The sequence below is a fragment of the Drosophila kikkawai genome, chromosome 2L (assembly GCF_030179895.1).
Source record: "Drosophila kikkawai strain 14028-0561.14 chromosome 2L, DkikHiC1v2, whole genome shotgun sequence".
NCBI lineage: Eukaryota > Metazoa > Arthropoda > Insecta > Diptera > Drosophilidae > Drosophila > Drosophila kikkawai.
This window is the reverse complement of record NC_091728.1, coordinates 7,838,601-7,866,458: the sequence shown is the minus strand read 5'-3', so window position 1 is coordinate 7,866,458 and position 27,858 is coordinate 7,838,601. Positions and strand designations below refer to the sequence as shown.

The following is a 27,858-nucleotide window of genomic DNA, read 5'->3' as shown; positions in this document are numbered from 1 at the left end:
TAATTACCCCAAAGTCTGGCATGAAAAAAATAATTAACTATGCTGTTTTTTTAATCGCACCGAGAACTAATGAGGCATATAATGCCTATAAAGCATTTTTCGTTCATATTCAATTTAAATCACTAACGAAATTTCGCACTTTAAATAAGAACATATTCAGCCTGAAATTATGCAGCACTTTGGTTAATGCTCTTAAAGCCCTCGGCGAATGGGGTTAATTATTAACTTTATTTAAATATAAATCAAAGTATCCTCAAGAGAGAAATCAATCTGCTGATCTTTATTATGTGGATTGATTGATAAAAACGGCGATAAATAGATTTATATTAAAAAAGATTTCAAAGGCTAGTAAAATAATATTTGTGCTTGTTTTTATAATAAGTGCTTCTTTTTTTGTTGTGAATCCATATTTTTCTATATTTGTTTTGTATTATTTTTTCATTTACTTTCCTCTTGCTTTGTTAATCAACTTTTTTGCTGGTTTATCATGTTAAAACCATCGAAATTTTCATAATAATACCACATCCTCGATAATGTTTTTAAAATATTTTATTTATAATTTAATTTTTGTGTTTTAGCAATAAATAATTTCCAATGCAACAGTTTGTGCACGCTTAATACTCGCCATCTGTCGAAATAAATACGATAAATTACGCTTGTAAATAATAAAATAGAATGCCGATTTCCTTGGATCTCTCAGAGATATCCTCGATGGCGTTGGCTTAAAACTAAGGGCTTAGAACTACAGACACTGCCTAGACTAGATGGGATCCTGGAAGGGAACCTCACTTGGAGGGCTCTGATAATGAGAGCTTCTCGAACATCGGCATGGCCTTAATGAGAGTCGGTGGCGCAAACACCTCGGCATCGGGATTATGCGGAAAATCAGGATCGGCAGCAGCCACATCGTTCACCGCTATGTCGTTGGACAGATCGACGGGCACAAAGTTCTCCTCGATGCCGATATCGATATCATTGTTCAGATCGTTTTCGAAATCTCCCTCGATGTCCAGTTGGTGATCCTGATCCTGTTCTTGATCCTGATCGAATTCAGCCCACTCATCGTTGAAGGTTTCGCTCATTACAACGGGCGTTGTGGTTTCGGCGTCTTCATCATCAGAGGAATCGAATTCCTCACGCTCTTTCTCCTTCATCATCTCCATGGACTCCTTCTCCTGGTGCTCCTCTTCCAATGCCTCCTCCTTCTCCACTTCCTTTTGGACGGATGCCATCATTTCCTGCAGCTGATCCATAGTCTTCTTTTGTTCTTCAACTGACAGAGTCTCCACTATATCTTCACTGATGTCTGTGGCTTCCGATTCGGAGTCTTCAGGTGATCTGGTGGCAAGTTTGGTGGTTGTTGTAGATCTTACGGTTGTTGTTGTGGTTGTGGTAGACTGTGCAGCGTGTGTGAGTGTGTGTATGAGTTGCAGGTGCATAATGTTTGCGTGGGTGCGAAATAAATGGAATAAATTTTCAAATTAATTTATTGTGATTTATTTTAAGATCCAATCTGATTCGTTTAATTATATTCTTAATTAAAAGCAGCATGCTGATATTTTAATAAAATCATTTGTTAAATAAATTATTTTTTAGGTTGGATAATATATGAAATGTTAGGTTTTTCAAATCCATTGTTATGAAATATTATGAGTTGCATTTCGATTTGAAGATACAATGTACAGAAGATGAATTCTTTGGAATATTTTTATAAAACTATTATTAGTTAATACAAATTATTATTTCCGCTGAAACTTGTATATTTTTTAACTAAATTTAAAAAATCACACAATCGGCAGAAACTCACATTTTACGCCTCGCTTCAAATCTTCAACTGAACACTGAACTGCTGTTAACATAAAGCCAACTGTTTTATAACCTTTTAAAAAAATAATCACAAAAAGAGAGGTTCAGCTTAACAGAACTAGCTGAGTCAGTTTTGTAGGGAAGCTGCCTTTAGGGAGAGAAGCTTAGAGAGCTTAACAGAGATATTGTCTCACACTGTTAATACCCTCTCTCCCGGCTTTAGCTTCGTCTCTTTCTGCCTTATTTTGCATAACGCCTTCATTCATTATTAGCGTTTAACATTCAGTGCCCCCCACTCATGATTCACCTTCACGAATGCCCTCTCTCTCACTCCTGTTACTGGCTATGTGACGTCACTAGTTCAAGCTAGCTTTAGCTTCGTCTCTTTCTGCCTTATTTTGCATAACGCCTTCATTCATTATTAGCGTTTAACATTCAGTGCCCCCCACTCATGATTCACCTTCACGAATGCCCTCTCTCTCACTCCTGTTACTGGCTATGTGACGTCACTAGTTCAAGTCAAGTTCCCCCCGTCGATATTTGTCCAATTTCGTTTTACGCTCGTTAGCAATTTCTAAGAAATTCATATTATTAATACACATTTATTTCTGTCTGCTTGTGAACACTTAAGTATTTTGTTGTATTTTGAGGTGATATAACTCACCGGAAGAATTGAAAATGGGAAGAAATGAAACGGAGGCAGTGGGCTACACATTCTACAGATGAATGACGCTACGACTGAGTCACGATTTTTGTGATTCTTGGGAATTTCTTGAGAATTTAATTGCCTCGGAGATGATGGATAAGTTTCTGCCAGGTGACACCAAAAATTTTAATGATTTTTTGACCGCAAATAAAAATATTATTACATATTAAATGGATTCAAATTAAGTTATAGTAATTATGGGGGTATTTTTCGTTTTTATCAACCAAATAAACTTAAAATTGTATTTATTTTTTGTATATTATATTACAAACATCATCAAAACCTTTCTTACATTTAGGCATCTAAAAACTTTATAGTATATATTCTGAAAACTTTATTTAATTAAGCAAATTTAAGTAGAATCTCTTGTATCATTTCTCCCATAAATGGAATATTTGCCAAGCTTTTTGCTCCCGACATCTGCTTGCATTCAAATTGAAATGGAAATGCACAAAGTAATTTGTGAAAAGTTATCAAAAGCTCACACATTCATGAATGTGAATTTTGTGCATTTGTCTGGATATTTTTACGCTTTTTAATAGGAAAATATTAATAAAACACACAGTCGCCAGTGCCAGAGTGTGTTTGCCATTATGGCACATGCGTTTTTGCAAAGAGCTTCAATCGCCAAATTGTTTAACAGCCTTCAACGGTTTTTCAATGTTTCGATGCAGCTGGCAAAGGAGTTATCGCACACATTGCCTTCCATGGGAGTGTGTGTGTATATATATTAATATTTATAACCATGAATATTAAATTCAAATAAACGCATGAGAAGTCAACTCCCTCTTACAGCACACACCCATACTCCTCCTCCGACCCCAAAAACAGAAGCCACAACTTTCAATATCCGCGCGAGATGAAAAATAAAGTTGAACACCGAACAAAAAATTAAAATAAAAATATAACAACAGATCGAATGAAATTCGCAACTTGTGCGAATAGGTTTTTTTTTCATTTCATATTTATTTATTTTTTTTTTTTTTTTTGCTTCCGTTGCGGGCACAAAAATGTCACCGCTGGCATTATTTAAATTTAAATTTGCGTATTTAAACGTTGACATGTCACTTACAACTTTAAAGTTGTTAATAATGGCGCTTCACGCAGCATTGCAATTTTTTTTATGGTCATTTATTAATTTCCCGCTGATTTATGCGGCTCGCGGAGAGCAACAAAAAATTTATCCAACCGGCACTCGTCGATTTCGCCACAATAAATTCTCATAAATACGTCCCTTTTCCGCCCCACCTGCCACGCCCAGCACACGCCCAAGACGAGGATTTATGCGAGCTGGGCGCATGACTTTTAATAAAAATTAATTTTTATTACGGCCTAAAAGTAATTAATGGAGTTGCAGCAAAAACGCCAAGAAAAATTGTCGCGTATGATACATTCACGGGGTAACCTGTGGAACCTATTGGCAAAAAAAAAACACGAAATGAAAAGAAAGTCGGTGAAAAAAAGGTGAAGGGTTACTTTAAAGATACTTGTTTTTATATGGACTAAAATATTTATGTTATGGGTATTCATTATTAATCAAAAAATTAACTGAATGGAAATAAGTGCATTCCTTGATTGAGTTATGTGCTGAAAATTATATATCTTGTTATTATTTAATTTGAAATACAAGAGCCTCCAATAAGTAAATCATTTCATTCATTACTAAAAATATCAATTATTTCCATAATGACTTTCTAAAAATGTTAGTTTTTTACTACAATTTTCTTCCATAATAATATCAAGAGCAAATGAAAGTATTATATTAAAAAAGGAGATGTAAAATTCTCATTAACATTAAACATTGCTTTAAATTAATTATATGCCCTATAGAACAAAAACAAAAAATCAAAATAAGCCCTTAAAAAATTACTTAATTACCAGCTTAGTGGGCTTCAACTTTGTCATGATTTAACTCATAAATTTATCTGTCAATTACACAGTTTCGCAAATATATATTACTCTCATCATATTACCATTTTTTACTTATCTCCATATTTGCATAATACTTTATTACAACCGTTTTTTTTTTTAGTTTTTCCTTGTGGCCACAAACTATAATTTGCTTGCATTTTTAATTTAGATGCAATGCAATTGTAAAAAAAAAAATAAAATTACTCACAAATCCAATGAACCAATATGCATATTACATGACTGCAATGCTGATATAAAAAGGGAGCAAAATCATCTAATTGTACAATTAAACATTTTGTCGTGTTAATAAAATATTTACAATTGCGGTTGAACCAGATTATTGGCCTGACAAATTAGCAAAACTTAATTAAACAGCAAACGTTACCGAAAAAAAGTTTTAAATTAAAAATAAAATATGTAGAAACTAAAAAGCAAAAGCATTATACAAACAAAAGTATATCAAAAAATAAAAGCAAACCACAACCAAAAACAAGTCACCAATAAGATTTAATTTTATTTGCATTAGTAGGGGAAAAAACGCAGGCATTCATATATTGTACATATTTACAATTTTTTCTCTTTAGTTTTATGCAAAACTTTATTTAAAAAATATTAGAAATATCTGTATATAGGTATGTTACAAGTTCATAGAAAGTTCTCAATATACAATTCGTGTTTTGTTTTTTTTTTTTATTGGTTAGTAGAGCGCTTGCCAAGCTTTTCCTGGTTAAATGTCTTTTCGAAAAAGTTGTGTCTCTTTCTCTCGAAATTACTTTTATACCTTGGGCTCGTCGATATCGCGCACCTCATTGTCCTTAGCCTGCTTCTCCAGTGGCTCCCGGCGTCCATCCTCCTCCACCTCATCGTCGAATTCGCCCTGTCCCGCGGACTTGGCCGGCGGTGGAGCAGAAGTGGCAGGCCCCTTGGCCGGCTGGAAGCCACCATCATTGGTGTGCACACCCTCGGCCACCTCCTCGCCACTGTCCAGGGGCCTTACGTTAACGACGCGCACCTTGAACACGCTATTGGTGTTGCCGAACACGGTCTCATTGATCTCCACCTTGTGACCATCCACAACCTGGTGGGGAAATTTATTAGTTAACCATTTAAATTATTTTTTTAAATGTATAAAAATTATTTTTAAATTAAATTTAATCTTAATAATTATTACTAGACTACAATCAAATATTAAATGGCTTAAAAACTTTAGTTTTCCTTCCATTTCATGTCATACCTTTACGGTAGAAGTCGTATTTCCATCCTTGGGATTCAATGGGGCCAAAGGCAAACCAAGTGAGAAACCAGAACCAATGCCAACGCTTGAGTCATCCGAGTCATCTGCTGCTCCATCATCAGCAGAATCAGAGCCAATCACTGGCCAGAGACGGGTGCGAAGACGGCGGAAAAGGTCTAGAAAATTTAAATTTAACGTTCAATATTTTATATGAATTGTATATATTTTTAAGGATATAAAGTTAAGACATAAGCCATATAAAAACAATAATTATAACAAGATAATATTTAAATTCAACTAATTTCTTTGCTATACAATATCTTTATATCCTTTGTTAGCTAGATTCTTTCCTCTCAAAATTTAAAAAAACGTAAAAAAGTAACTCCAGATTACTGTGGGAATTGCAGCAGGTGCCCGTGGTCTAGACTCCAGACTCGTCGTGGCAATTTTCCTTGCCTTTTTATATCTACTTGAGTCTTTGCAAAAGGAGAGACATTCCATCGTTGTCGGCGGCAGCGTCGTTGTCTCATGCTAATGTATTTTTCAGTTTGAAAATCCCTAATCCGCAAACGCACTAAAAAGCGTTTTCTGTGTCGCCGCCGCCCGGTCTTCGTATTTTTCTTGTCTGCACTTTTGTAATCTCCAGCACCGGCTGCAGCCCCACTTTCGTTTCACCGGCAATATGCCTCGGTTCTTGGCCTTTTCCACTCGGTTTTTCCCTGGTCTCTTTAACCTTGTCATAAATTCTTGACCGCATTGTTGACGGACTTTGTTTTGGCCCGGTTGTTGATTGTCGTTTGTCGCCAATTCATTTGCCGACTGCATTTTAATGCGTTTAAATAGCTGCGTGAAATAGTTTACTGCTTTGAGATATTTATCTTTCAATACATATACATATATGTTTTGCCTATCTTTTTCTGCAATTTCAACACCACTTCCTTCAAAGTTTTTCTATTAATCAAAATATCTTCATCGCTTCTCCCACTTTCATTAGGAAAATCCAACAGATTTCTTAGCGCCTACCGTCTTTATGGTTTTTCCCTAGAACAGTTCTGGCTATAACAAACATAATTCGCTGACAAGAAACTTTGCTGGCAACCGCAACGCTCAACTTTCTATTTGTCTATATGCTATTTTCTACGCTTCGTTATCTCGTTGAACCCCAGACCCCTAAGAAGGAGACAGCGGAGAATAAAACAACTTTTATGCATACACAATGCCCAGGGCTTTGGGAAGTTTTTATCCTGGCCCCTCTCAAACGTATTAGGATAAGATTTATGAAGTTTCGGCTTCATCTTCGTCATCTGCAACGTCTTACGGTCTTAGTTAACCAGAAATTGGCAAGATGAGGCGCACAACTTTTCACTTTTAATGGTCAACAGACCGGTTTGACCTACTCCTACTCCAACGGATGCCTCTTCTCCTCTCTTCTTTTATAGAAATATATAGAAATAAATACAAGGAGCATAAATAAACTTTGTCTGGCTACAAGAACTTGACATAATATTTTGATAAATTGTTTTTCATTTCACTGGAAAGGCGTGGGAGTAGTCTGAAATCGAGATGGAAAAGTTTAAAAAGTCCCAAAGGACAGTTGGCTAATTGGCCTGACCCAGAGGATGTGTATTTAATTCATTTCTACCAACAAAACGGGTCAAATTCGAAGCCAATAATGCTCTTTGTATTATTTATTTTAAAGAAAAATGTAGCAATTATTTGACAATTTATTTAGAATGTATATTTTTTACTCGGGTTCTGCCTCAAACTGTTGTTTTAATAAAACATGTAATACTTTCTTGGTAATTTAATGTCCTAAAAATAAATTAGAGTCAAGGATTCATTTAATTAATTCCAAGAAAAGTTATTTAAGGTAATTACCCGCCTCAAGCCGTGTTCAAAAACCATATTACCCCGCATAAGTTTCCCAATATCAAGTATACGCAATGTGGCAATCGTTCGATCATCGTTAAGCAGAATAATAATAATGAAATTAAATTCACCCGAGACATGTAATTACGTTGCATGCATTTTTCGGGAGGAAACACTACAATACAATATTGTTTAATTAAAATATCATTAAAAATGCTCAAGCCGATTACGCCGCATATCACGCATACGCCGCATGTGCCACGCCAGCGACTACTCACCATCGAAGGAGTCGAAGAAGCCGAGATTGAAGCCCGACGGATTCGGCTGGAGGAAGGGATAACCCGAGCCCGTATCGATGACGCCGCGGAAGTTATGGAAATCCGATTCGGTCTGAGGGCGCGATGGCACGTTAATCACCTCGGCATCGTCCTGCGGATTGTTGCCAGCTGGAAAAGGGGTAGAATAAAAAAGAGAGGAAAAATAAGAAAAAGGTTTCAGTTGAAATTAAGCACTGTTTGTCATCATTAAGAGCCAAATTGGCTGGCGAAAATTGCATTAAATTAGCCAAATCAGCGGAAAAAGAAGAGCTCCTTGCGTCGACCCCTTTTTCAGAGCCTCATTAGCCGCTGATTAAGCAAGCTTTGCTTTGCATAATTATCCATTTCTTTCCATTATAAGGGGAATGTTCTTTTTTTCTGATTTCTGATATTTCGCTCTTACGTAACAACGGAAAAAAGGCTCAAGTCCCGCATGGAATAAACATTTCACATTGATTTGTATATAAATTCAGGCTGTTTCCGGAAACGGGGCCAAGGCTTTATCTGAGAACCACTAAATAACGCATCCTTCGCTAGGATTCAGGGCTGCAGGCTGCAGATAAATCCTCCTCCCTCTCAATCTTTTTCCCTCTCAATCTTTACTCCTGGCATGTTGCACTTCATAAATCCCAGCAGCTGACACTGACACCAACAACAGGCAAAACATCGCAACACAACCGTCAGACAACAAGTGGCCAGAGGGAGTGCAAATAACACAAATCAGTTGAGGGAAAAGAACTTGGACTAAGCAGATATCCTGTAAAAGACCGACTAAGAGAAATGTAACTTAAAATAATATTTTGAAATATAAATAGATCGAACTTTCTTCAAATCCATATTGATTAACGATTTATTCAGATATTTTATGGGTTATATAAAATATAAAATATTTTATTTATAAATTCCTTTCCCAAAATCCCATATACCCCTTCATTGTAAACCCTTTCCTCGTAACTAACGACGTTAAAAATAAGTCAAGCTGCGTTGACTCTCCTCTGGACATCTCGCCGGAGTAGAGTTCGCCTCGAGTTGGAACGAAATGGGAAATATGAAAAGCTTTATGTGCTGCGTGAAATTGCTTACGCAAAAGGCGAACGTATCTGCCCCCAGGGGGTCAGGGGGTCAACAGGGGGGGATCGGAACGATGACGTCTGATTCAGGGGAGCACAAAACAAATGCACTGCGGCTCCCTTTGCACATCCGCTTTTTAAGCCGATTTATGAGAAATATACACGACACACGCAATATGTTTGGGCTTCTCTACAAAAAATGTCATCACGGGGGCCAGCAAAAGCCCCACTTTCGTCCCCCTTGACAACGCACTGCGATCAAACATGAAGTGGAGCAATGAAGAAAACAAAAACAAAGACCCCAAATATACATATATAGATATATGGTGAGGCCAGAGGCGGGGCATTCAACGAAGAGGTGGGAGGTTGCAGATTGGCACACGTGAATGTCATTTACAAGTGCAAATATTTACCTTTTGGAGGTGCATATGAAAGTGGGCTACCTGCTGGCAAATATGCACCATGGATATATTTATTGGCACACAAAACGTCGACGAAATGTGATCGAATGTGAAGCTACCTGTGGAAATATTCCACAAAGTTATGTTGGACTTTTTTAGTAATTCGAACATAACTAAGGGAGCCATAGAATTAACTTAAATTATTTTAATTTACTATAATTATAACAGAACATTCAAGTAATTGTTTAGATTTTCTAACAGTATTAAAGTATTAAAGTTTATGTAAAACCAAAGTATGTCCTCAGTTGGCAAACCCTAACGTACGATCAATAAGCTTATTAAGTTTCTATAAATTTTATATTTTAGATAATTTACCTTATTTGTATTTTTAAAAATATTTATGTCATATCTTTGACTAACAAAAATGAACACAAGCCAGTCCCCCAAAGCCCAAAGAAAAAGAGACATGAAATCCCTGGGGCTACAGTAAAGTATACCTCAAGGGAAAATACAGAGACGTATATATAATTGTTTATAAAATTTCATACAGTATTTTAAAGAAAATTTAAGGAAATATACCACATTAACCCCATCTTCCAGTCAACCAACCAATCGCTCTCTTATTATTTAGGACCATTAATCAAGCGAAACGTGGAAAAGCACAGGAAATGTGAAAACATGGCAGTTTCATTAATTTTCCAATAATTAAGCCCAGACAGGGGACTACAGCTTTTCTCTTCACCTTCTCCGCCGCCATTTTTCCTGCTGCCTCTGCTGAATTATGGAATTAATAAAGCCAGTTGGCAGATTTGGTAGCCCCTCCGAAAAAAGGGACTGTGGAAATTTCTGCAATGCGCTGCGCTTTTGTTCTAAACACAACGAACATTTTTGTTGCTAATTATGTAAGGTTAACAAGCGACTGGGCGGCCAGGGGGCGTGGCACTCATACTGTATATAAATTCCTTTTTTTTTCGAGCTTACTGGAAGGCCAAAATAAAATCCCTGGCAATCGCTTGGCCTGCGTTTTATGGCGCTAATTGGCCGAGGGGCAGCAGAAGTGGGGTGTGGCTGGCTGGCTGCGTCAATTAATTAACATAATTGTACAATTTTGCATAATTTAGTGAGCAGCAATGATGATTGTGTGTGCACCAGCGGACTCCTTGGCTCCTTGCTGCTAAGAAATTGTTAAGCTCTTTAGGCACAAAGATATTTTGGTCCAGGAGAAATATCTGATATTTCTAAGGAATGCTTGAATTTAATTTAATTTAATTTAGAATTGAGCAATCTTAGGGCTTATTAATGTCCTGCCCTTAAGCTATTTAATAAATACATATTAAAAGAAGCTTTATTTCAAAGGAAAACATTACGGAAATTCGACCAAGACAATTTTGATTCAAAAATCAAATGATAATTGCAAACTGCCATGGCTATGATTCATCTCATTTCCGCTCTCATTTCACTGCGGAAAATTGCTTGAAAATATGAAATGCTTTTCGCATTTTCCCCTTAGGAGCGACCAAAATGGTAATTAAACTGCTGGCCGAAAAGTGTCGGTTTCGGCCGGGATTCCATGGCAGATTCGGGGCATTTCGGGTATGAGAGTTGCAACTGACCATCAAATTTATATTGCGGCTGTCCGGGGAAACATTTTTGAGTGGCTTCAATATGGTTTTTGGCAAAACGCACACAACCGACAGCCACACAAAATGGCAATTCGCTTTTTGGCCATCATCGATGCATGCGTTTTCAATTACTTTTGCGTTCAAATTGTTGATGAAATATGTGTAATACTCGCCCTCGTTCATTGCCGAGACAAGTTTAACCCTTTATTCGCAATTTTCCTCAATTCATTTGCAAATTTTCCGGTTTTCCAATGCAAAATTGTAAATTCAATTCGCAAAAATCTGTTTTGACGCTGCTGCAGTGGTAAAAGTTTTCTAATTAATAGAAACAGTGGCGAATAAAATGTGGGAAAAAAATTGTTGCACAAAATAAATAAAAGTTTTCCAACTTTTACCGCAGGCTACTCTCATTAAAGGCTCAATTTTTACATCCCTCAATTATTACCCTTGGCCATCTATCAATTATTTTACCATTTTCCCGCGCACAAATCAATTAAACTTTTGCTGCAAATTTTTCCCAGACTTTGTTGCGTCTCTTTTTTTTTAGTTGCATGCAATTAATGAATTTTTAATAGCCGCACTTTGGTTAATGTAAAAAGTTTCCCCCCTAATGCCGCAGGGAAAAAAGTGGGGCTTAGGCTACTTGTTGTAATTATGATTGTAGTTGCAAAAAGTTAGTTGGCTATGTAAATCTTTTGAGTTTCTTTTTTCATGGCAAACAGCTTCAGGGAATTGTAAATAAAACAGAAAGGAGTTCTTCTTTCTTTTATGTAAAATGAGGTAACTAAAGCATTTACCCTGGTCTTAAAATATATGAAATATAGACACATTTATTTATCTATTTTCCAGCTATTTTAGAACTCAAAATCTTAATTAGAAATTTTAAAATCATAAAATGGCCCTTATCCGCTGGCCCAGTATCATCAGAGATGGTCATCTACAAGAGGAGAGAAAGCCTCCGACGCCTTTGATACGCAGTGATACCAAAACCACCAAAGCACACAAATTTCAATTAGACACACAAACATGGGTTCCCATTGTGTGTGTGTGGGGATTCCTAGTCCTAGTCAGAGTCCAAGTCCAAATTCGCCTCCTGACAAACTCGATTGTATGCAATTTAGGTTAAAATGATTTCGAATCAGCTGGAAACCACTGACCAGAGACAGTCGTCGGAGGCCTGTCGAAGCCCCGTCGAAGCCTTGGCCAGTGGGAAATGGCCCAAAGGGCTGTGCGTCCCAGTGGGTGCCTTGGGATGGGTGTGGCCCGAGTGCAGACTCGTGTCACGTTCAAGAACTCTAAACAGGGGGAAAATTAGTTTGATGCCCTCCCCAAACACACACGCACTGGCACACAGAGGACACTTGAGGGAGGACATGAGGCAAATGTCAACAGCAGTCGAGCCGAAAGTGAAATCAAAGCCAGCTTTTGAGCAGCCCCTGTCCTCCAGCCCCCAGTTCGACATTCACCCACCCCTTCTTCTAACTAACGCCCCCCAATCGAGTGAAAGTGCAGACCGAAGCTTAGTTGCTGTCATTCTCCAAGTGAAATGCCATTCAATTGACCCGCTTGATGGGAATGGTGTTCGGACTCAGGACTCAGGAGGTGTGTGCGGGTGTTTAGCTATTTTGTTAGCACGCATTTACCACACTTGACGAAAACTTTTTAACTTTTACGATATGACATGGAACGCACTATTTTAGTACATTTATCACATCTGACTCTCGATATACAATACATCTCTCTTTCAAACCCAAACCCAAACCCAAATATATTTTCTTTCAGTGCAAATCACACGCACATGTTATCGCATTCTCCCAATCACATCTTAGCTCTACGACAGAAAAAAAAAAGTTTAACAAATGATGGACGTGCTGAACCCCTTCGCAAAGTGCACATATCGCTCTGGATTGAGCTTTGGAAAAACGAAAACGAAATTAGTTTAACGTCTGAGCCCACAGCTAACCGTGCTGAGCCCCAACCCGTTCTGGGGGCGGCTGTCTGTCTGTCTGCCTGTCTGCTTGCTATCAATTCTAATTACAAATGTCAACAATGATTTTTCGGCCATCCCCCTGATGTGCGATGACGTTAGCTTCGAAAGTGTGTGTGTGGGGGAGGTGGGCATGGCATCCCGTATTTTGGGGGCTTGGACAGGGGCAGTGGGTGCCTTGATTAATGTGACGCGTTGCAACAACAGCTGGGGCTACACACAGGTCTCGTTTCACGGTTGTCTCGATTCCATAGCCCACTCCGACCCCACTAGGGGTCCGAATACACTACAAGAGTTCATTTTAAATTAAGAATTTAAAATCGCTTAGATAAGGTTAGTTTGTCTTGATATATTTCATTGTAAATATTAAAAGGTTTAAGATAATTTAATCTTGCTCTTACAATAACAAACAAAATCTCATTAATTTTTTAATTAATTAATTTCTAAAAGTTCTTCTTTATATATAAACCAAATTAATTTCTGCAAGTGCATCTGTCCGAGTGTAGCGGATGCGCTGCCTATTAGAGGATGCGGTGTAGTTCTAGTTATCTGCATGGTTATTTTCCTCTGTCTACAATTGATTGGCAGTCCCGTTGAGTGACGACTCCGCCATGAGTCTGGGGAAAAGTCGGGAGAGCGCAGCCAGATGAAAGGGTTGTGACAGATTCGAGTTATACGGTTATATGGAGGCCCCCGTGGGCCTGATGGCCAAGCCAATAATGAAACAGTAGACGGGGGATGTTAATGACTCGAACGAAGATAACAAATGCGATTTAGGGGATAGCTCAGTGCGGATTTAGTGGCGGATGGATACGAAACAAATTGTCCGGAATATATTGGCAGACAGTTGAATAAGTAAGGACTGGAGTATTGATTTTTAATCAACAAAAACTAGCTTTTAAGCTTGAAATTAAAATATAAATATTGCAAGGTTAAACTTGTTGTTAGGAGATAATTTTGATAATTTTTTTTGCTACCAAAAATCAGTTCCCTTCAGCTCCTTTCCAAATACAATACAACTTCATTAACCAAGCAAACAAACAAATAACTAAATGAAGGAATCTCTCAACAACCCCATTTCTTGGGCAAGGCCTTAATAAGTGTGCAATAAAATCAAGATTTACATGACAAACAAATTTACGTGCTCGCCGGCTGGCAATAAGGAAGTTGGCAAAAGAACCGCTAACCAAAACAAAACGAAATAAATATAAAATCAAATTTAATTCAATTAATTTTGGGTCGCTAGGTCAGGGCGTAACACCCACACAACGCACACCCACAAATTTCATGGCCCGCCTCCAAACTTGGCCTATAAGTCAAGTCAGGTGCTGCGTTCATTTTTCATTTCTCTCTCCACTTCATTTGCATTTTGCCAAAACGAAAACAAAACAAAGTAAAGAAGTGAGTTGAGCCTAAGCGAAACAGAAATAAAGAACACTTTGATTGTAACTGCGGGAAAAGCACTGTGAGAAAATAAAATATATTTAATATAGAAATCAGAGATTTATATTAAATTATAGAGGTAATTATAAAATCAAGGCAGTGCAATTTTCAGATCAAAAATAATTTTTAAAAATACCTATACAACATTGACGAACTTAATTAATCAAAAAATAATTTCAATGAATTTCTTTTGGGCACTTTAACATGAATATATGAAATCCCTTATAACATTTGCTAACCTTTAAATCTTAATAACCAACCCCTTAATTGTTCTATGTGTATTCTAGCTCTCTCGCTTGCTCCTTTGGGATCGCCACTCTCACCCGGTTTGCCAAATGTGACAATCGTGTCACGTACTCAATGTTCTGGAAGATTGAACGTTACGTTTGTCGCGTTTAAAATGAGTTTTTTTCAACTGAATTTGATTTTGATTGTTTGGTCCCGGACACGAAACACTCCTCCTTCCCATCCGGTTTTCCCCTTTGGAAATCCCTGCCCTGTCATATCGACGCCACATGCAACAAATTATTCTGCAGAGCAACAAGAGCCACAAAAATGAAATTGCCAAAAAGTAAAATTGTTTAATTTTAGGCTTTTCCCCGCCGCCTTTGTCTACCTTTTGGTGCAGGCCTTCATTATTTCGCTTGGATCAAGAATCATTTTTACAGGCGTATGTGTACGTGCAGAAAATTTGTAAAGAAAGAAGGAAAAAATGAAAATATGTACGTTCAGATTTTTGATTTCTGGTCTTGATTTGTAAACGGTTTCTGCTCTGTGACAGGTGCATCTGTTAATGATTTGTGTGTCTGGCTCTCGGGATCTGGCCTGAATGAATTTGAGCCTTGTTTTCAAGGTTTTCACTTTAAGTTTCTGGCATGGAATGGCATCTGAATATGCACTGAGCTGCAAAGGAAAACCAGGTATGAAATTTAATTGGAAATGTGTCATTTTGCTGGAAATACCTGAATTTTATAAAATTAACCCATCGATTATTAGGGAATATAAACTTAAACTTCCATGTTCTCTAATTCTAAAAGCTGATTAAATACCTTCCAATAATCCTAGTGTAATCTATTTGTAGCCTTTCCAAAGCCCTCCAATTAAGTGAAATAAATCCCCAAGGACTAGACTCCGCCGCACCCACCGCATTCCTGGCCACCTGCCAAATAATTCCTCAGTTCCTTGAGCTCTGCCAGATATGCAAAATTTTCATAAATGCCACAAGCAGCCGGGCTTGTGGGTGAGGCTTTGAACATGATTTACGATTACTAAACTACTTAATGTTAATCAATTGTGCAGCAGACTCATAACGATGACGATGACGATGACGATGGCTGCAATTTGTTGGGCAGATAATTGCAGCAGACACTTTGTGCAATCATTGCAAATGTTGCATGGTGACAATGTTGCATGCAATTGAAAATCAATTCGATGTGGCGATGCCACAGGAGTTACTCCCTCCCACCCTCATGGCGAGTTGAATTTCGCACAATTTTTGGGTTGGCAGCAAAAACCGCAAATTGCCATTAACGAAAATCTAATCATAACCGGAAATTAATTTGACAGGAATCTCATTAAATTTACAGCCCCACCAGAAGGACATATGGCAGCAGCTGTTGACGGGTCCTGGTATCCGAAAGCCTCGTACCCGTACCCCATGCCAAACCTACATAATTCTCCATCCGCAAATCCCCTTTTGCCAAAATCGTTTAAAGCTGCATTGCGTTGACATTGCATCTGCCAGCTGAGTATTTGAGTAATGAACGGGATTTCATTATAATATACAATTATTCCTGTTCGTAGTAAAATCAAATATATACATACAAGTTTTGGTGTTTATGCGATGCTAATGTTGTGAATTATGTTTTTAAAACAGAAATAGCTATAGATTTTAAATAAATTAAAAGGGTGTCTAAAAGTTTGTAATGCTAAAATTAGTTTAAATATATTATAAATTAATTTTAAATAAGAAAAACGCCTAAGAGATCTTATAAATCTTCAAATTTTAATTTAAAAGAGTTCATCTTCAGAGAACATTTGTTTATACTGCTAGATCTTACTTATTTATTAATTGCATTCAAAGCAATTAAACAATAAATAATCAAGAAATGGTCTCAAGCTGATTATGAGTTCAATGCAATTAAGAAAAATACAGTCAATATATTTGTATATATATTACAAGGCACATTATCATCTCAACTCACAGTATACATAGGTATATTTCCGAGAAATATTCCTCAACAATGATTCATTTACTCTGGGTCATTACTCCGTAAAATTATAAGATTTAATACTGATAATTAGATAATTATATTCTATGGAAATTATGATAAGATGAATTATAATTTGGACATAAAAATTATCTAACAAGTTTAATTGCTAGCTTAGCTACCAGCAGCTTTTTGCTTATTAGCTTAAATATTATAATTTTTTGTGACAATAATCATAAAAAATATAAATTTACAACTATTTATCTTAGCAAAATCTTCTTAAAGAAAATTCCCCAAAAAACTGATTATAGTTGAGTTCCGGTTAATTAACATGGACACCATTCCGCATAATCACCATGCTTGCGGCTCGTGTGATTATTCGGTGTTAATTCTCCCCCAGTTTGTGCTGACTATGAGCAACTGCCTCGTCTGGATATGCTCCTCTCCGGTCCTCTCTTGCCTCCGACACGACTGCCTTCTGTAATTTATTTCTGATTTCGGGTTTGCGCCATGCGTGGCTGAGCATTAGAGGCGCTTGCACATTTTGCCAGCACATAAATTAACATAAAGAGGCGTCGCAAAAGTGGGTGGGTGTGCGAGAGATCTTCACTCCCGTGACATCAGAGGGGGCACACACCTCCGGGGAGGGGTCCTTGCAGCGATTACGTGACATTGAACCGGAGCCAAGTTGGTTTTGGAGCTGGGACTGGGAATCGAGGCGGTAACTACTGCAGTACTGCTCAATCACAGACAAACTAGTCTGAGTCACCGTCTAATTTGGCAGGGGATCAGCTGGCTTGGCTAATCCCTTCGTGACATTCGACAATTGCGATTCGAGAGGTGAGTCCAGAGTCTGGTCACAAGTTTATATACATCCCAGTGGCATTGTGAACATTTCATTGTTGATTAAGCAAAAACTCTAAACAATAAATTGCTTTGTTGATTCTTTAGTTAATTTTAATAGCCGTCGGATGACTCAGGGGGGTCAAGTTGCTGACTTTCGCGGTTCGCTTGGAAAGTTAATTGCAAAATATTAAAAATAGTATACAAGTGTACAGTTTAATATGGACATGGGTACAACAATACCTTCAAGTTAAGATTATAATTTATAAAATATTTTTGGCACAAAAAATAAAAACCCTCATCTATTACCTTTTGATTACAAGAAAATATCGTTAAGAAATATAACATCAAATCATTTCCCTATACCTTATATTTATTTACAATCTGACTTGATCTTTAACCCATTACGTTTATTTTTAAAATAATTTAAGCAATGAATCCCCAACAAAAGTTGTAAAAAAACACTTCTCATTTACTGATTTTCCCCTCATTGAATTCGCAGTCACGTTACAGCGGAAAAGTTTTTGTGTAGATTCGTATAGATTTCCGTGGAAAGTAATTAATCATTTGGCTGAAAGCCAAACAGATGTTTCAATAAAAAAAAGCAAAACAACTTGGAACACGAGTTTGGCTGTCGTGTAACATTGCTCTATCTATTAAAATGTTTAGTTGCCCTAAAAAAAAAATAAAATACATCATTGCACTGTGAATAATAGCTTAGCATTTTAATAAATCTATTTACACTTCATTGTTTGTTTAAAGCCTTTGCATTTTATGTTCAACAGAAAATGCCCTAAAGCCACAAGCTGTCTCTTCAATTGTGTCAGAATAAATAAATATGTGGGATTAAATATGTGCAAGGTGACGAAAAGCCAAGAAAAACATTTGAAATAGTCATTTAAAGTTTATAGCACAAATTCCAAAAAACAATTCCATTTAATTCGCATAAGCTGTTGCTGTTCCTATTTCTTGTTTTTATTGCATTTACGAATCGTTCGTACAAAGTTTAATTGGCTTTGTTTCTTTTTCCCTATACAAAACCAAATATTAAAAATATTCAAGTTAAGTCAGTTTAAGTCGAAAGACCAAAATTGCGCATTTGATTTAGTAAGCAAAGTGTTTTGTATTTAAACAATTTGTTCCTTTAATTGACTTTCGGTTTTAAAGCCTTAATTGAATAAGCCCTGTCTGAAGTGGGGCTTAAACAAACAAAAAAATATGAGGGAGCCTGGATGAAAAATATATTTAAACTCTTTTCATTTAAAGAGCTTAGTTTGATTTAATAGAATTTCATTTAATAAATTTTTGACCACAACATTGCAATAAAACAAGATGCAATCTTATTTTTTATTGAATTAAAATATATAATATAATTAGTTCAAAAATTATTATTTGTTGTACCGACGACTGCCAATTAATTGCCACTTTCCCTGTTTTGTCAACAATTTTTCATAATCAGCTTAGGCCCCAAATAAATGAACTCACAATATTTCCACTTCATAGCAAATGCCAGTGATTTTGGGAGCTACCCCCTTCTCAGGCTCCCCTAAAATGCTAATTATCTGGCCATTCATCAAATAATTCCATGAAAATATTTGTAAAGGCCCAAAAAATTAACTTCAATTTGCATAAATAAATATCTCTCTAAATTAAGCAAATTGCATGCCAATTCAGCAGCAGCAACAAATCGCCAACAATGGAAAATAAAAATAATAATTTACCAATAATATAATAATAATTGTTTTGGGTTTTATTACTCCACATAAGACCAGCCAGAAAATAAAATAAAAAATATGTAAAAAAAAAAATGTGATTTATGTGCGCACATGCAATTGCAATTTGTTTTCGTGCCGAGAGAGAAGTTCCCTGGAAAAAGGCCTTAAACGCGAATTATGGCCATAATTAACCCAATTCTTTTGGCCATGGGACACTGACATGGTCTGTTCTCGTAAAAACCAAATTAAGAAAAATAAAAAAATAAAAAAACGAAGAAAGCAGGCAAGCAAAGAAAAATGCTCAAGAATTTCACTTGCAATCGGGCCGAGAAATGACGAGGAGAAAAAGTGCCCGAACTTGAGTGCATAAGACTCACACTTGAGTTCATTCAACCAACCTGGCTTTGGTTTGGTTGAAAAGCCGGCAATAAGATGAGGAACTAAATATTAATATTATTGAGTAGCTAAAAAAAAACACTTAAGGGTCTAACTATACAAATAATTCCAGTATTTCTACATTCCTAAATAATTAACTGTATTTTTATTCAAGTAATAAATTTCCATTCGAACAATGAACTATAAGAAATTATAATGAAATAGCATATTATTATTTTCATTTTATTCAATCTTTCTTCTTATAAATATTTAGTTTTACGTTTGTTAATTATTATTTATCAGCATATTGATTTAACTATTCATCCCTGATAAGTTAAGTAACAGAAAGCAAACCCCATTTTCCTATTTTCCCTCTTCCAAATATTTAAAGAACTCACTCCTAGGATAAATCTCAAGAAACCTTTGCCAAACAAAAAATACGAATTTACAAGAGTTGCATAAAATTTTCATATTCCTTAAAAATGATTTCGACTGCAGCGAATTTGACAACTTCAAGTGGCTGTGGCAGCTGCCACGCCCCCGCCCACAGCTGCCCATCAGCTGCAATTCACTGGCAGCGCAGCTTCTTCGGCAATTTATGCATTCAAGTGGCAGCGAACAGCAAACGCTGATGATGACAATAAGGATGCCGTCGCCGCCGCTCCTGGATCTTACAGATACACTGAATCTCAGATGCGGCGGAACGAAGACTCTCAGATATTTTGCCATTTGTAGTTACTTGTGTATCTGTATAAGATGCATTTGGCTGAATGTCAAGTGTCTTGCTTTGATATCTACCAGGCAGCCATCATTATCCGGCAAGGAAAGCCAACTTTAAGCTCTAAGACGACTTGGAATTATATTTTAAATACATTAATTGAGTAAATATTTCTTAAAGCTCGTTTATAATTATTATTTGCATTATTATGAAAATGTTTCCAATGATTTTTTGTTATCAAAAACCTGGATTAACACGGAAATACGGCTTCGGATGATACCGGACTGTTCCAGATCAGAATATATATTCAAATAAAAGTAAACACAAAAGAACGTTCTCGGACTTCCCCATCTCTTATCAAGCCTCCTTTGTCTATAAAGTCAAAAGGTCGCCGCCGCTTTCTTATGAATATTTTCATGCTAATTAATGACAGCACTTAAACTTTATAACTCACCTGGCAGGGTAAAGACTCCACTAAGGGCCAAAGTGATCACCAGCACACCGAACAACAGCTTCATTTTGATATTGATCTTTTTTTTAATTTACTTTTCACACACTTTTGTCTTTTTATTATTGTTATTATTTTTTGTCAATATTTAATTGTTGATTTAGGTTTATTTTTAGTGTAAATGTCGGCTAACTAGATTCGAGATTCTGTTCTGTGTGGAAAGGCAAACAATCGTCAAATGCGCTTAAATGATTTGAGGAAGCGGTAAATAAGCGGCGAACGAGACCCGGCTATGGAATCAGAAAGAGAGAGTGCTATAGCAGAGAAAGAGAGGGTGCGACTGGGGGAAAAGAGAGGGAGTGAGTGAGTAAATGAGTGACTGAGGGGCCTCAATGAGTGACACTCTCGCTCTCTCAATTAGTCGCTGGGTTTAAAAATATTCTAAATAGCTGTGGGAAGAACCCTTTGCTGCTGATGCAATATTTTGGGACACCACTGTGTTGGCCTGCAGCGTATGAGTAATATTTTTGTACCCTTTTTTAAAGAACAGATTTCCTATTTTAAGAAGCATTATTATGGTATTTTCTAGTGAATTAAGAGCTTATTAATAATCACAATTCTGAGGGATATAAACATAGCTAATTTCTTAGGTTTATTTAATATTTGAATATTATTTTTGTTATTTTATTACAACATTTATATATATTTTTTTTAACTTTCAAAATAATCTAAAGTGCTATTATTAGATATTTCTTGTTAATTAGTAACGCTATACGATTACTAATGATATAAGAATTTAAAAACTGATTTCTTCAAAACTTTCCTAATATTATTTTTTATAAAATATATTTTTATTTGATTCAAAAAGGGTATTCCAACTTCTATTTACCAACAGCTACCTGCATTATATATGTATATTGTCGGTACGATCAATTTACTTAGGTTAATCAGTTTGTGTCTACGCTTCGTTAGCTGCACGCTGGTTTCACAGTTTCTCCATTTACAATTATTTTTACTTCTACCTCTATAGTACGTGTCCCTGTCACAGTTGCTGAATGTTTTTCTATTCTCCACTTTATGGGCCATTCGTATTTTCAATTCCAAATCGGTTGCATTGAGTGGAATTATGTCAATTCGACGAATGATTAAATCACCTGTTGAGCGCACACGGGCTCAGTGTAGAGTTCAAGGTGGCGGCCGATTGTGTAAACAAACTTAACTCACTTGATTTGCCTATTACCCTTTCGGGAAATTTCTAAAAAAAATTGAAATTGAATAATATTCTAAACGGAGCTTACAAGTTAAGCTAGGAGAGGCTTCTTCTCTGTAATTAAATTGTTATGATAAAGTGCTTCTTTTTAATTCCACCCATAAATCAGTCACGCCTTGATTGAGTAGAGTTCAATCACGACTTGGCTTACGTTAATGTCAGAGATCAGCATTTTATGGGGAATTGTTATGGGATCTTCGATTATGAATGATCTTCTTAAAGCTAACTTCATGTAGGCCCTTTAATTATAATTGTGATTAATGAACTGCCTTATCGAATTTGTGTTGAATGAAATATCTAATTAATTTGAATTTGTATCTTATTTCTAATTTAATATTACTGTAAACAATTTATAGATCTGGTTTTTAATTACAACTCAAAGCTACCTGTTAAATTGTTTTTAATCAGCTTTAAAAAATTATAGGATTTAATTATACTTGTTATACAAAAAGATTCAAATGAATGGATGGATATTTTATTCCTTCCCTTTCCACACAGATTTCTTAAATATTTCATATTTTTAAAAATCCCATTTATAAAATTCTAGTTTCCTTATTCACACAAAATTTCTTTCACTAAACTTTTCCTTCAAAAGTTAAACACTTTTTTATTTAGTTTCAGTTTGTAAATATTTGTTCTCAAGGTCATAAAAATTGGCAACGTTTAACGCACTTTTTATCGCATTATTTTTATGGCACGAGAAATTTAGAAATCATTTGTTTATGCTTGGGCCAGCATAAAAGTGAGCACAAGTATATAGTATTTCGCAAAAATAACAACAGATGGGCGAGCAAATCAAGGGAGCCCGAATATGCTTTTAAATTGTTTGTTTATAAACAATTTTGTCAGCGCCAAAACGGAAATCGCTCAGGCACACACACAATAACCTCTTTTTTTTTCAATCACATACCGACACTCGCGAATTTGCATAAATTTTGGTTGTCATACAGTTATTTCTGTAGGTTAATAATTCCGCTTGGGGAAAGATCAAATGCGATCCGCACTGAACCCGCGATCTTTGGCGTGCGTTGGCTTTTGTGAGAAGTTTCGGACTAAACGGTTGCGTACGAATTTGGCTTCATTTATACCCACGCAAGTTTTCGACACAATAAAGAGAAACAGAGAAGAGACAGAGAGCAGAAGATGGTCAGGGAGAGTGGAAGAATCTCAGAGAAGAATTGATCTTTAAAAAAATATATATTAAGAATTTTTAAAATTTTTTTAATATAGTATTTAATAAAGATATCTCATTGAATGAATTATAAATATCATAAATATAATAATAAGAATTTAATTTTGAGGATATTTATAAGATCTTTATTATTTATTAGGAATTTTAAATCTCTAAAATTCTGCTGTGATAAAGAAAACCATTACTAGTGTCAATTTTAAGACATATATTCCCAATTATCTATCATATATTTTCAGGGTATTCAAAGGTATCATAAAGTAACTCAAAAAAAAGCCCCTTTCCATTGGGCAAAAGTGAATGTCGCTTCTGTGGGCCATCCCTTGACCAAAAGAGTTCGAGGTGCAGGAAAATCAGAAATTCAAAGCAACGAATAGCCACTGAAGAATGAGACGGATGCGGAGAATCAGAAAAAGGCGGCTATATTGACAGCGCAGCGACAAGGAACGCACGCCAAGCTACGTTCTTGGATTGACAATGAATACCATTCACCTGGCCCCCACCTGGCCCTCGGATCCCGGTTTCCCTTATACTATAGTAGCTCTTGCCCAGATCGGAATCTCGACAGCTGTTGGAATCTTCTGCTTTAGCCTCTGCCTTGTTTTCTACAACTTGTAATTCTTGTCATCGTCCCGCGAACCGGATTCTCGTTTAACTGCACTTTCGTTGGTTTTATTGAGGCGGGACTGCTATTTTTATATTACTAAATACAGGTTTGATTGCACTATGCCTTTAAGTGGGAAAAGAGCATTTAAAATAAATTGCCATTTTCGGTTAATTGTTGACACAACATTCTTGCGGTCAAAGCTGCGGCTTTAAAATAAAAAATTCCCCAAAAATGCGAGTTGTTAGTTGTCAAGGCTGTACATGGAGCAGAGATTTAGTCAGTTTTTTATTTCATTTAGGAGATTTAATTATAAATATTTAATTTGCAGATAATACCAATCATTTAACCCTTCTTTTTTCGGAACTTTTTAATTTGTAAGGAAAACATGACTATTAATTAGTTTTAAAACTTATTTATTTTATATTTCAAATGTACATTTTATTTTTCTTCTGATTTTATTTATATTTTCTCTAGCGTGTTCTTAACTTGTCATGGATCTTTTTCGATTTAAATATAGCCACATGTCATGGCATACAACCGCCCACAAATTATGACAAAACATGATGCTCTTGACCTTGACACTGTTGCGGAAAAGGGGGAACAATTTTCCTGGGATGAGTATATCTTAAATTAATTAAAAAGTTAGATATAAAATTAAAAATAAAAACTGATAGTAGCCAATATTAGAGAGTTTAAAGCGTTTTTAAGAGTTGTGCCTTAATATATTTATGTTAAAAGATGTAAACTATTTTTTAAAAATATTATTAATAGAAATTGACCTAAAATAAAAACTGCAACAAATAAAATAGAACATTTTTTGGTTAATTATTTAAATTTACACGTATGTAGGTTTTTATGTAAAATTTTCCAAAAAAAATAAAGGCGCCCTCTATGTTATACAGACCGCAAACTATTAACAGCACTGTTAATTTAGCAATGTTGCCAGGTGAATTTCTTGTAATGATGCCAGATAGTTTTTCAAATATTACCGTTGCCTTGGTGACGCTTTTCACTTGGATTTTCCCGTCAAAGGAATAAAAGAAAATAAGGAATAATAATCAAAACAAAAGCACAATGTTTCGCCGTGGAAAACTATCATTTTTGAATACCAAAGACGATCGCATTAAAATCATAAATGAACGTATATCGCTAACTGAACGCCATCTAATGGAAATGTGTTCATCCTTCGCTTTGGTGACAAGGAAAATGGCCAAGTAGGAAATATATACAAATATTTATATCTAAGCTGATGTAAATTTTCTTTTCAGATATCGTGACTCCTTCGATGAGCTAGCGAAGGGCGTCAAAAGTTATGCAGATGACGAGGAAATAAATGAAAGTCTGTGCCAAGGACTCAAAAGCTTCACAAATGCCGTGACCATAATGGGCGATTACATGGACATTAATGTCCATCGGGTGGAGCATAAGGTTTTAAAGATAAAGGGATAATATTTAATGTTTAGAAATATATCTTATCTAATATTCATCCTCAGATTGTCAACGAGTTGGCGCAATTCGAGCATCTGTGTAAATCCACGCGGGACAATCTACGACTGGCTGTCATAGCCAGGCATAAGGAAGTGCTACGTCAACGCCAGATGCTGGAGCTAAAATCCAAATTTTCCGCCAATAATGTAGGTCCAAAGATCTACAGAGTCTCCTATTTGTTATCTCCTACTTTCCTCCCGCAGAGTGCCGCCGATTCGGAGCTTTTTAAAGCCAAAATGGAGGTGCAGCGCACCAACAAGGAGATCGATGACATCATTGGAAACTTTGAACAGCGCAAGTTGGGCGATCTGAAGAGGATCCTCAGTGACTTTATCCTGATCTCCATGAAGCAACACACCAAAGCGCTGGAGGTCCTCAGTGCCAGCTATTACGATATCGGTAGCATCGATGAGCGTGAAGACTTTATGGAGTTTCAGAAGCTGATGAAGACCAAGGAGGCACCAACACCCCGCAAGGCGGCCCTCAAGAAGGGTCTGCGCTCACAGTCGATGGATAGCCTAGAGCACGAGCACCTGGTTAGTCCGTTGAAGAGGCGCCATAAATTGTCGAGGAGTAGCAAGAATCTGGCAGGAGCTGGAATAAACCATGGGGCTAGGACCGAGCCAGAAGAGGAGACCGACGAACAGGATGACGAGGACGATGAGGACGAGGTAAATAATAATATTTTGTTTTTAATTTATTTGTAATTCCTCTATGGTTCTTTTAGGATTCCGAACAGAGTGTCGAGGAGGAGGATGAAGAGGAGTCCGGCACCGCCACCGATGACGAAAGAGAGACCACAACCCAGCAGGCCACGCAGTTAACGCCCCGCGAGAATGTGTTTGGGGCCAAGACTCGATCTGCTGCCACAGCATCGACCAGCACCAGTGCCAGTGCTTCTATGAAACCGGCTAGGCAGACGGTGAAGCATCCTTTTAAGGCGGTGGCCTCCACGCATGTAAGGCTGCAAAAGCAGTTCCATGTGCCCCAGCACTAGCACACAACTTGAGAACACTACCAATGAACCAGAGATAACTAGACATAACATTATCACATTACAGTATTGCTGACTATCTGAGTCATACATAAACACATATCGGAACTATTTACATAGCTGTTTGCTGAACTGAATTATAAATTTAATGAGAGAACAAATATAGTTTAGCTTTCAAGTATATAGTAAGGCCAGAATTTAGCTTTTAAGACAGAATATTATGTTTGCTTTCGGATATTAAGGACAGGATTTAGGAGCTTTTGCTTTGCTTTATGACAAGACATCTAATCAAACAAATCCTAGGCTTGCATAAATTAATATACTCGATTAAAGTTTATAGTTTTAGAGTTTTACTTTAGTCTTCCATCCTCTTTTCAAGTGATTTTCCTTTAGTTTAAATGTCCATCAAAGCCTTAATCATGCTTAAAGTTTCCGTAAACCGAAGATATTGACTAATTTAATTTGCCCCTATATAAATAGATATATTTAACCTGACAATAGCTTAAAGACAACACTGATTTGCATACCCCCTCTTAATGGTCACGCCTCACGATTGCATTATTTGCTCCAAATAAACAAGAATAAATGTATGCATAGCATAACTAATCAAGCGGAAATGACATTATACTCCCACCCCTTTTCTCTTCTTTCCCCCAAAAAACCCCCTTCTCTGCAGGTGAGAAGGCGGAAATCGGAAGGCGGTCGCCAGGTAACCGTTGTTGAATCGAAGTCCTCGAAGTCGACCTCAAACCACCAAAACTAGGCACTTTTACAATTCTCAATATTTTGTTTTTAATACAATTTATAAATAGAAACTAAAAACGGCAATATTTCTAAATAATTCGCCCCTATGCTCACAAAAATATTACGTTACTTACAAATTATGATGATTCCCTCTCTGGAGGGGGGAAACTTAAAACTACGCAATAAACAGATGAGCAAATGTGTGTTTATGGAGCAACCGGGTGCCGGGGGAGATAAAATGAACATGCAAGTCTGGAATTGTAAATTTGATTCGTAGGTGACTGGGTGCCTAAGGTGCTTTCGATGTTTACTAATGGGAGGATTTGCATCTGCGATGCCCAGTGGATACTGGGCGTGGCTGTATGGAGGCTTTGCCGGCCCACAAACTACGGGTCTCATTTTTCCGGGCCTTGTCCCTCGATCCCGGCCTGATTCATCAGATCCGCAATGCTCTTCTCCAAGTCATCGATGCGGTTGCCCATGTCGTCGATGCGCGTTATTATCTGGTCGGACATCGTCTGGAACTTGTCCTGCACATTCTGCAACAGATTTTGTACCTGATAACAGGAGGCGTCGTCGGTTTACTGAGTGCTCTCATTACGGTCTCTACTTATAGGTGGTTTCCGCATCCGCATCCGTTGCCGGACTCGAACTCGGTTCGGGATTACTCACGTATATGGTCAGCTCCTGCATATTCTTGGGGTCGGCGTTGCTGTTCAGCGAGTAGTTCTGGTCCAGGTCGCTGTCCATCTCGTTGCGCAGATCCGTCATTGTTCTGAGGTTTCTTTACGGCTTTGTATAAAAGTAGAAAATGCTTATCGCTTATCGCTGTCAGTGGCTTTTCGCTTCTGTTTGCGGGTTGCCTTTAGTTTCCGGAAAATGAACAATTAA

At 36.8% G+C, this 27,858-nt stretch overlaps 3 protein-coding genes across 5 annotated transcripts; 1 reads left to right on the top strand and 2 right to left on the bottom strand.

Annotated features, from left to right (window-relative positions):
* Positions 1–531: 531 nt before the first annotated feature.
* vir-1 (virus-induced RNA 1) lies at positions 532–20,923 on the bottom strand. Of its 3 annotated transcripts, XM_017169061.3 has the most exons (5): positions 20,682–20,923; positions 7,805–7,972; positions 5,658–5,833; positions 5,205–5,501; positions 532–1,397 (listed from the first exon to the last, which is right to left on the bottom strand). In XM_017169061.3, the coding sequence occupies exons 1-5, from the start codon at positions 20,743–20,745 to the stop codon at positions 786–788; spliced, it is 1,317 nt and encodes a 438-aa protein (XP_017024550.1). In that variant the 5' UTR covers positions 20,746–20,923; the 3' UTR covers positions 532–785. The 3 variants fall into 3 exon arrangements, with proteins under 3 accessions (XP_017024550.1, XP_017024541.1, XP_070142843.1); XM_017169052.2 differs by lacking the exons at positions 5,205–5,501; positions 5,658–5,833; positions 7,805–7,972; positions 20,682–20,923 and adding an exon at positions 1,808–1,840 and having other exon boundaries at positions 532–1,338; XM_070286742.1 differs by lacking the exons at positions 5,205–5,501; positions 5,658–5,833; positions 7,805–7,972; positions 20,682–20,923 and adding an exon at positions 1,808–1,826.
* A 3,833-nt stretch (positions 20,924–24,756) lies between these two features.
* On the top strand, positions 24,757–26,576 carry Fam92 (CBY1 interacting BAR domain containing protein Fam92). Its single transcript, XM_017168386.3, has 5 exons — positions 24,757–24,955; positions 25,010–25,169; positions 25,235–25,375; positions 25,433–25,900; positions 25,957–26,576. Exons 1-5 carry the CDS (start codon positions 24,816–24,818, stop codon positions 26,224–26,226), a joined length of 1,179 nt encoding a protein of 392 aa, XP_017023875.1. The 5' UTR covers positions 24,757–24,815; the 3' UTR covers positions 26,227–26,576.
* Positions 26,577–26,990: 414 nt separating this feature from the next.
* Positions 26,991–27,854, bottom strand: LOC108075821 (heat shock factor-binding protein 1). The gene is made up of 2 exons (XM_017168396.3): positions 27,640–27,854; positions 26,991–27,524 (listed from the first exon to the last, which is right to left on the bottom strand). Exons 1-2 carry the CDS (start codon positions 27,736–27,738, stop codon positions 27,363–27,365), a joined length of 261 nt encoding a protein of 86 aa, XP_017023885.1. The 5' UTR covers positions 27,739–27,854; the 3' UTR covers positions 26,991–27,362.
* Positions 27,855–27,858: the final 4 nt, after the last annotated feature.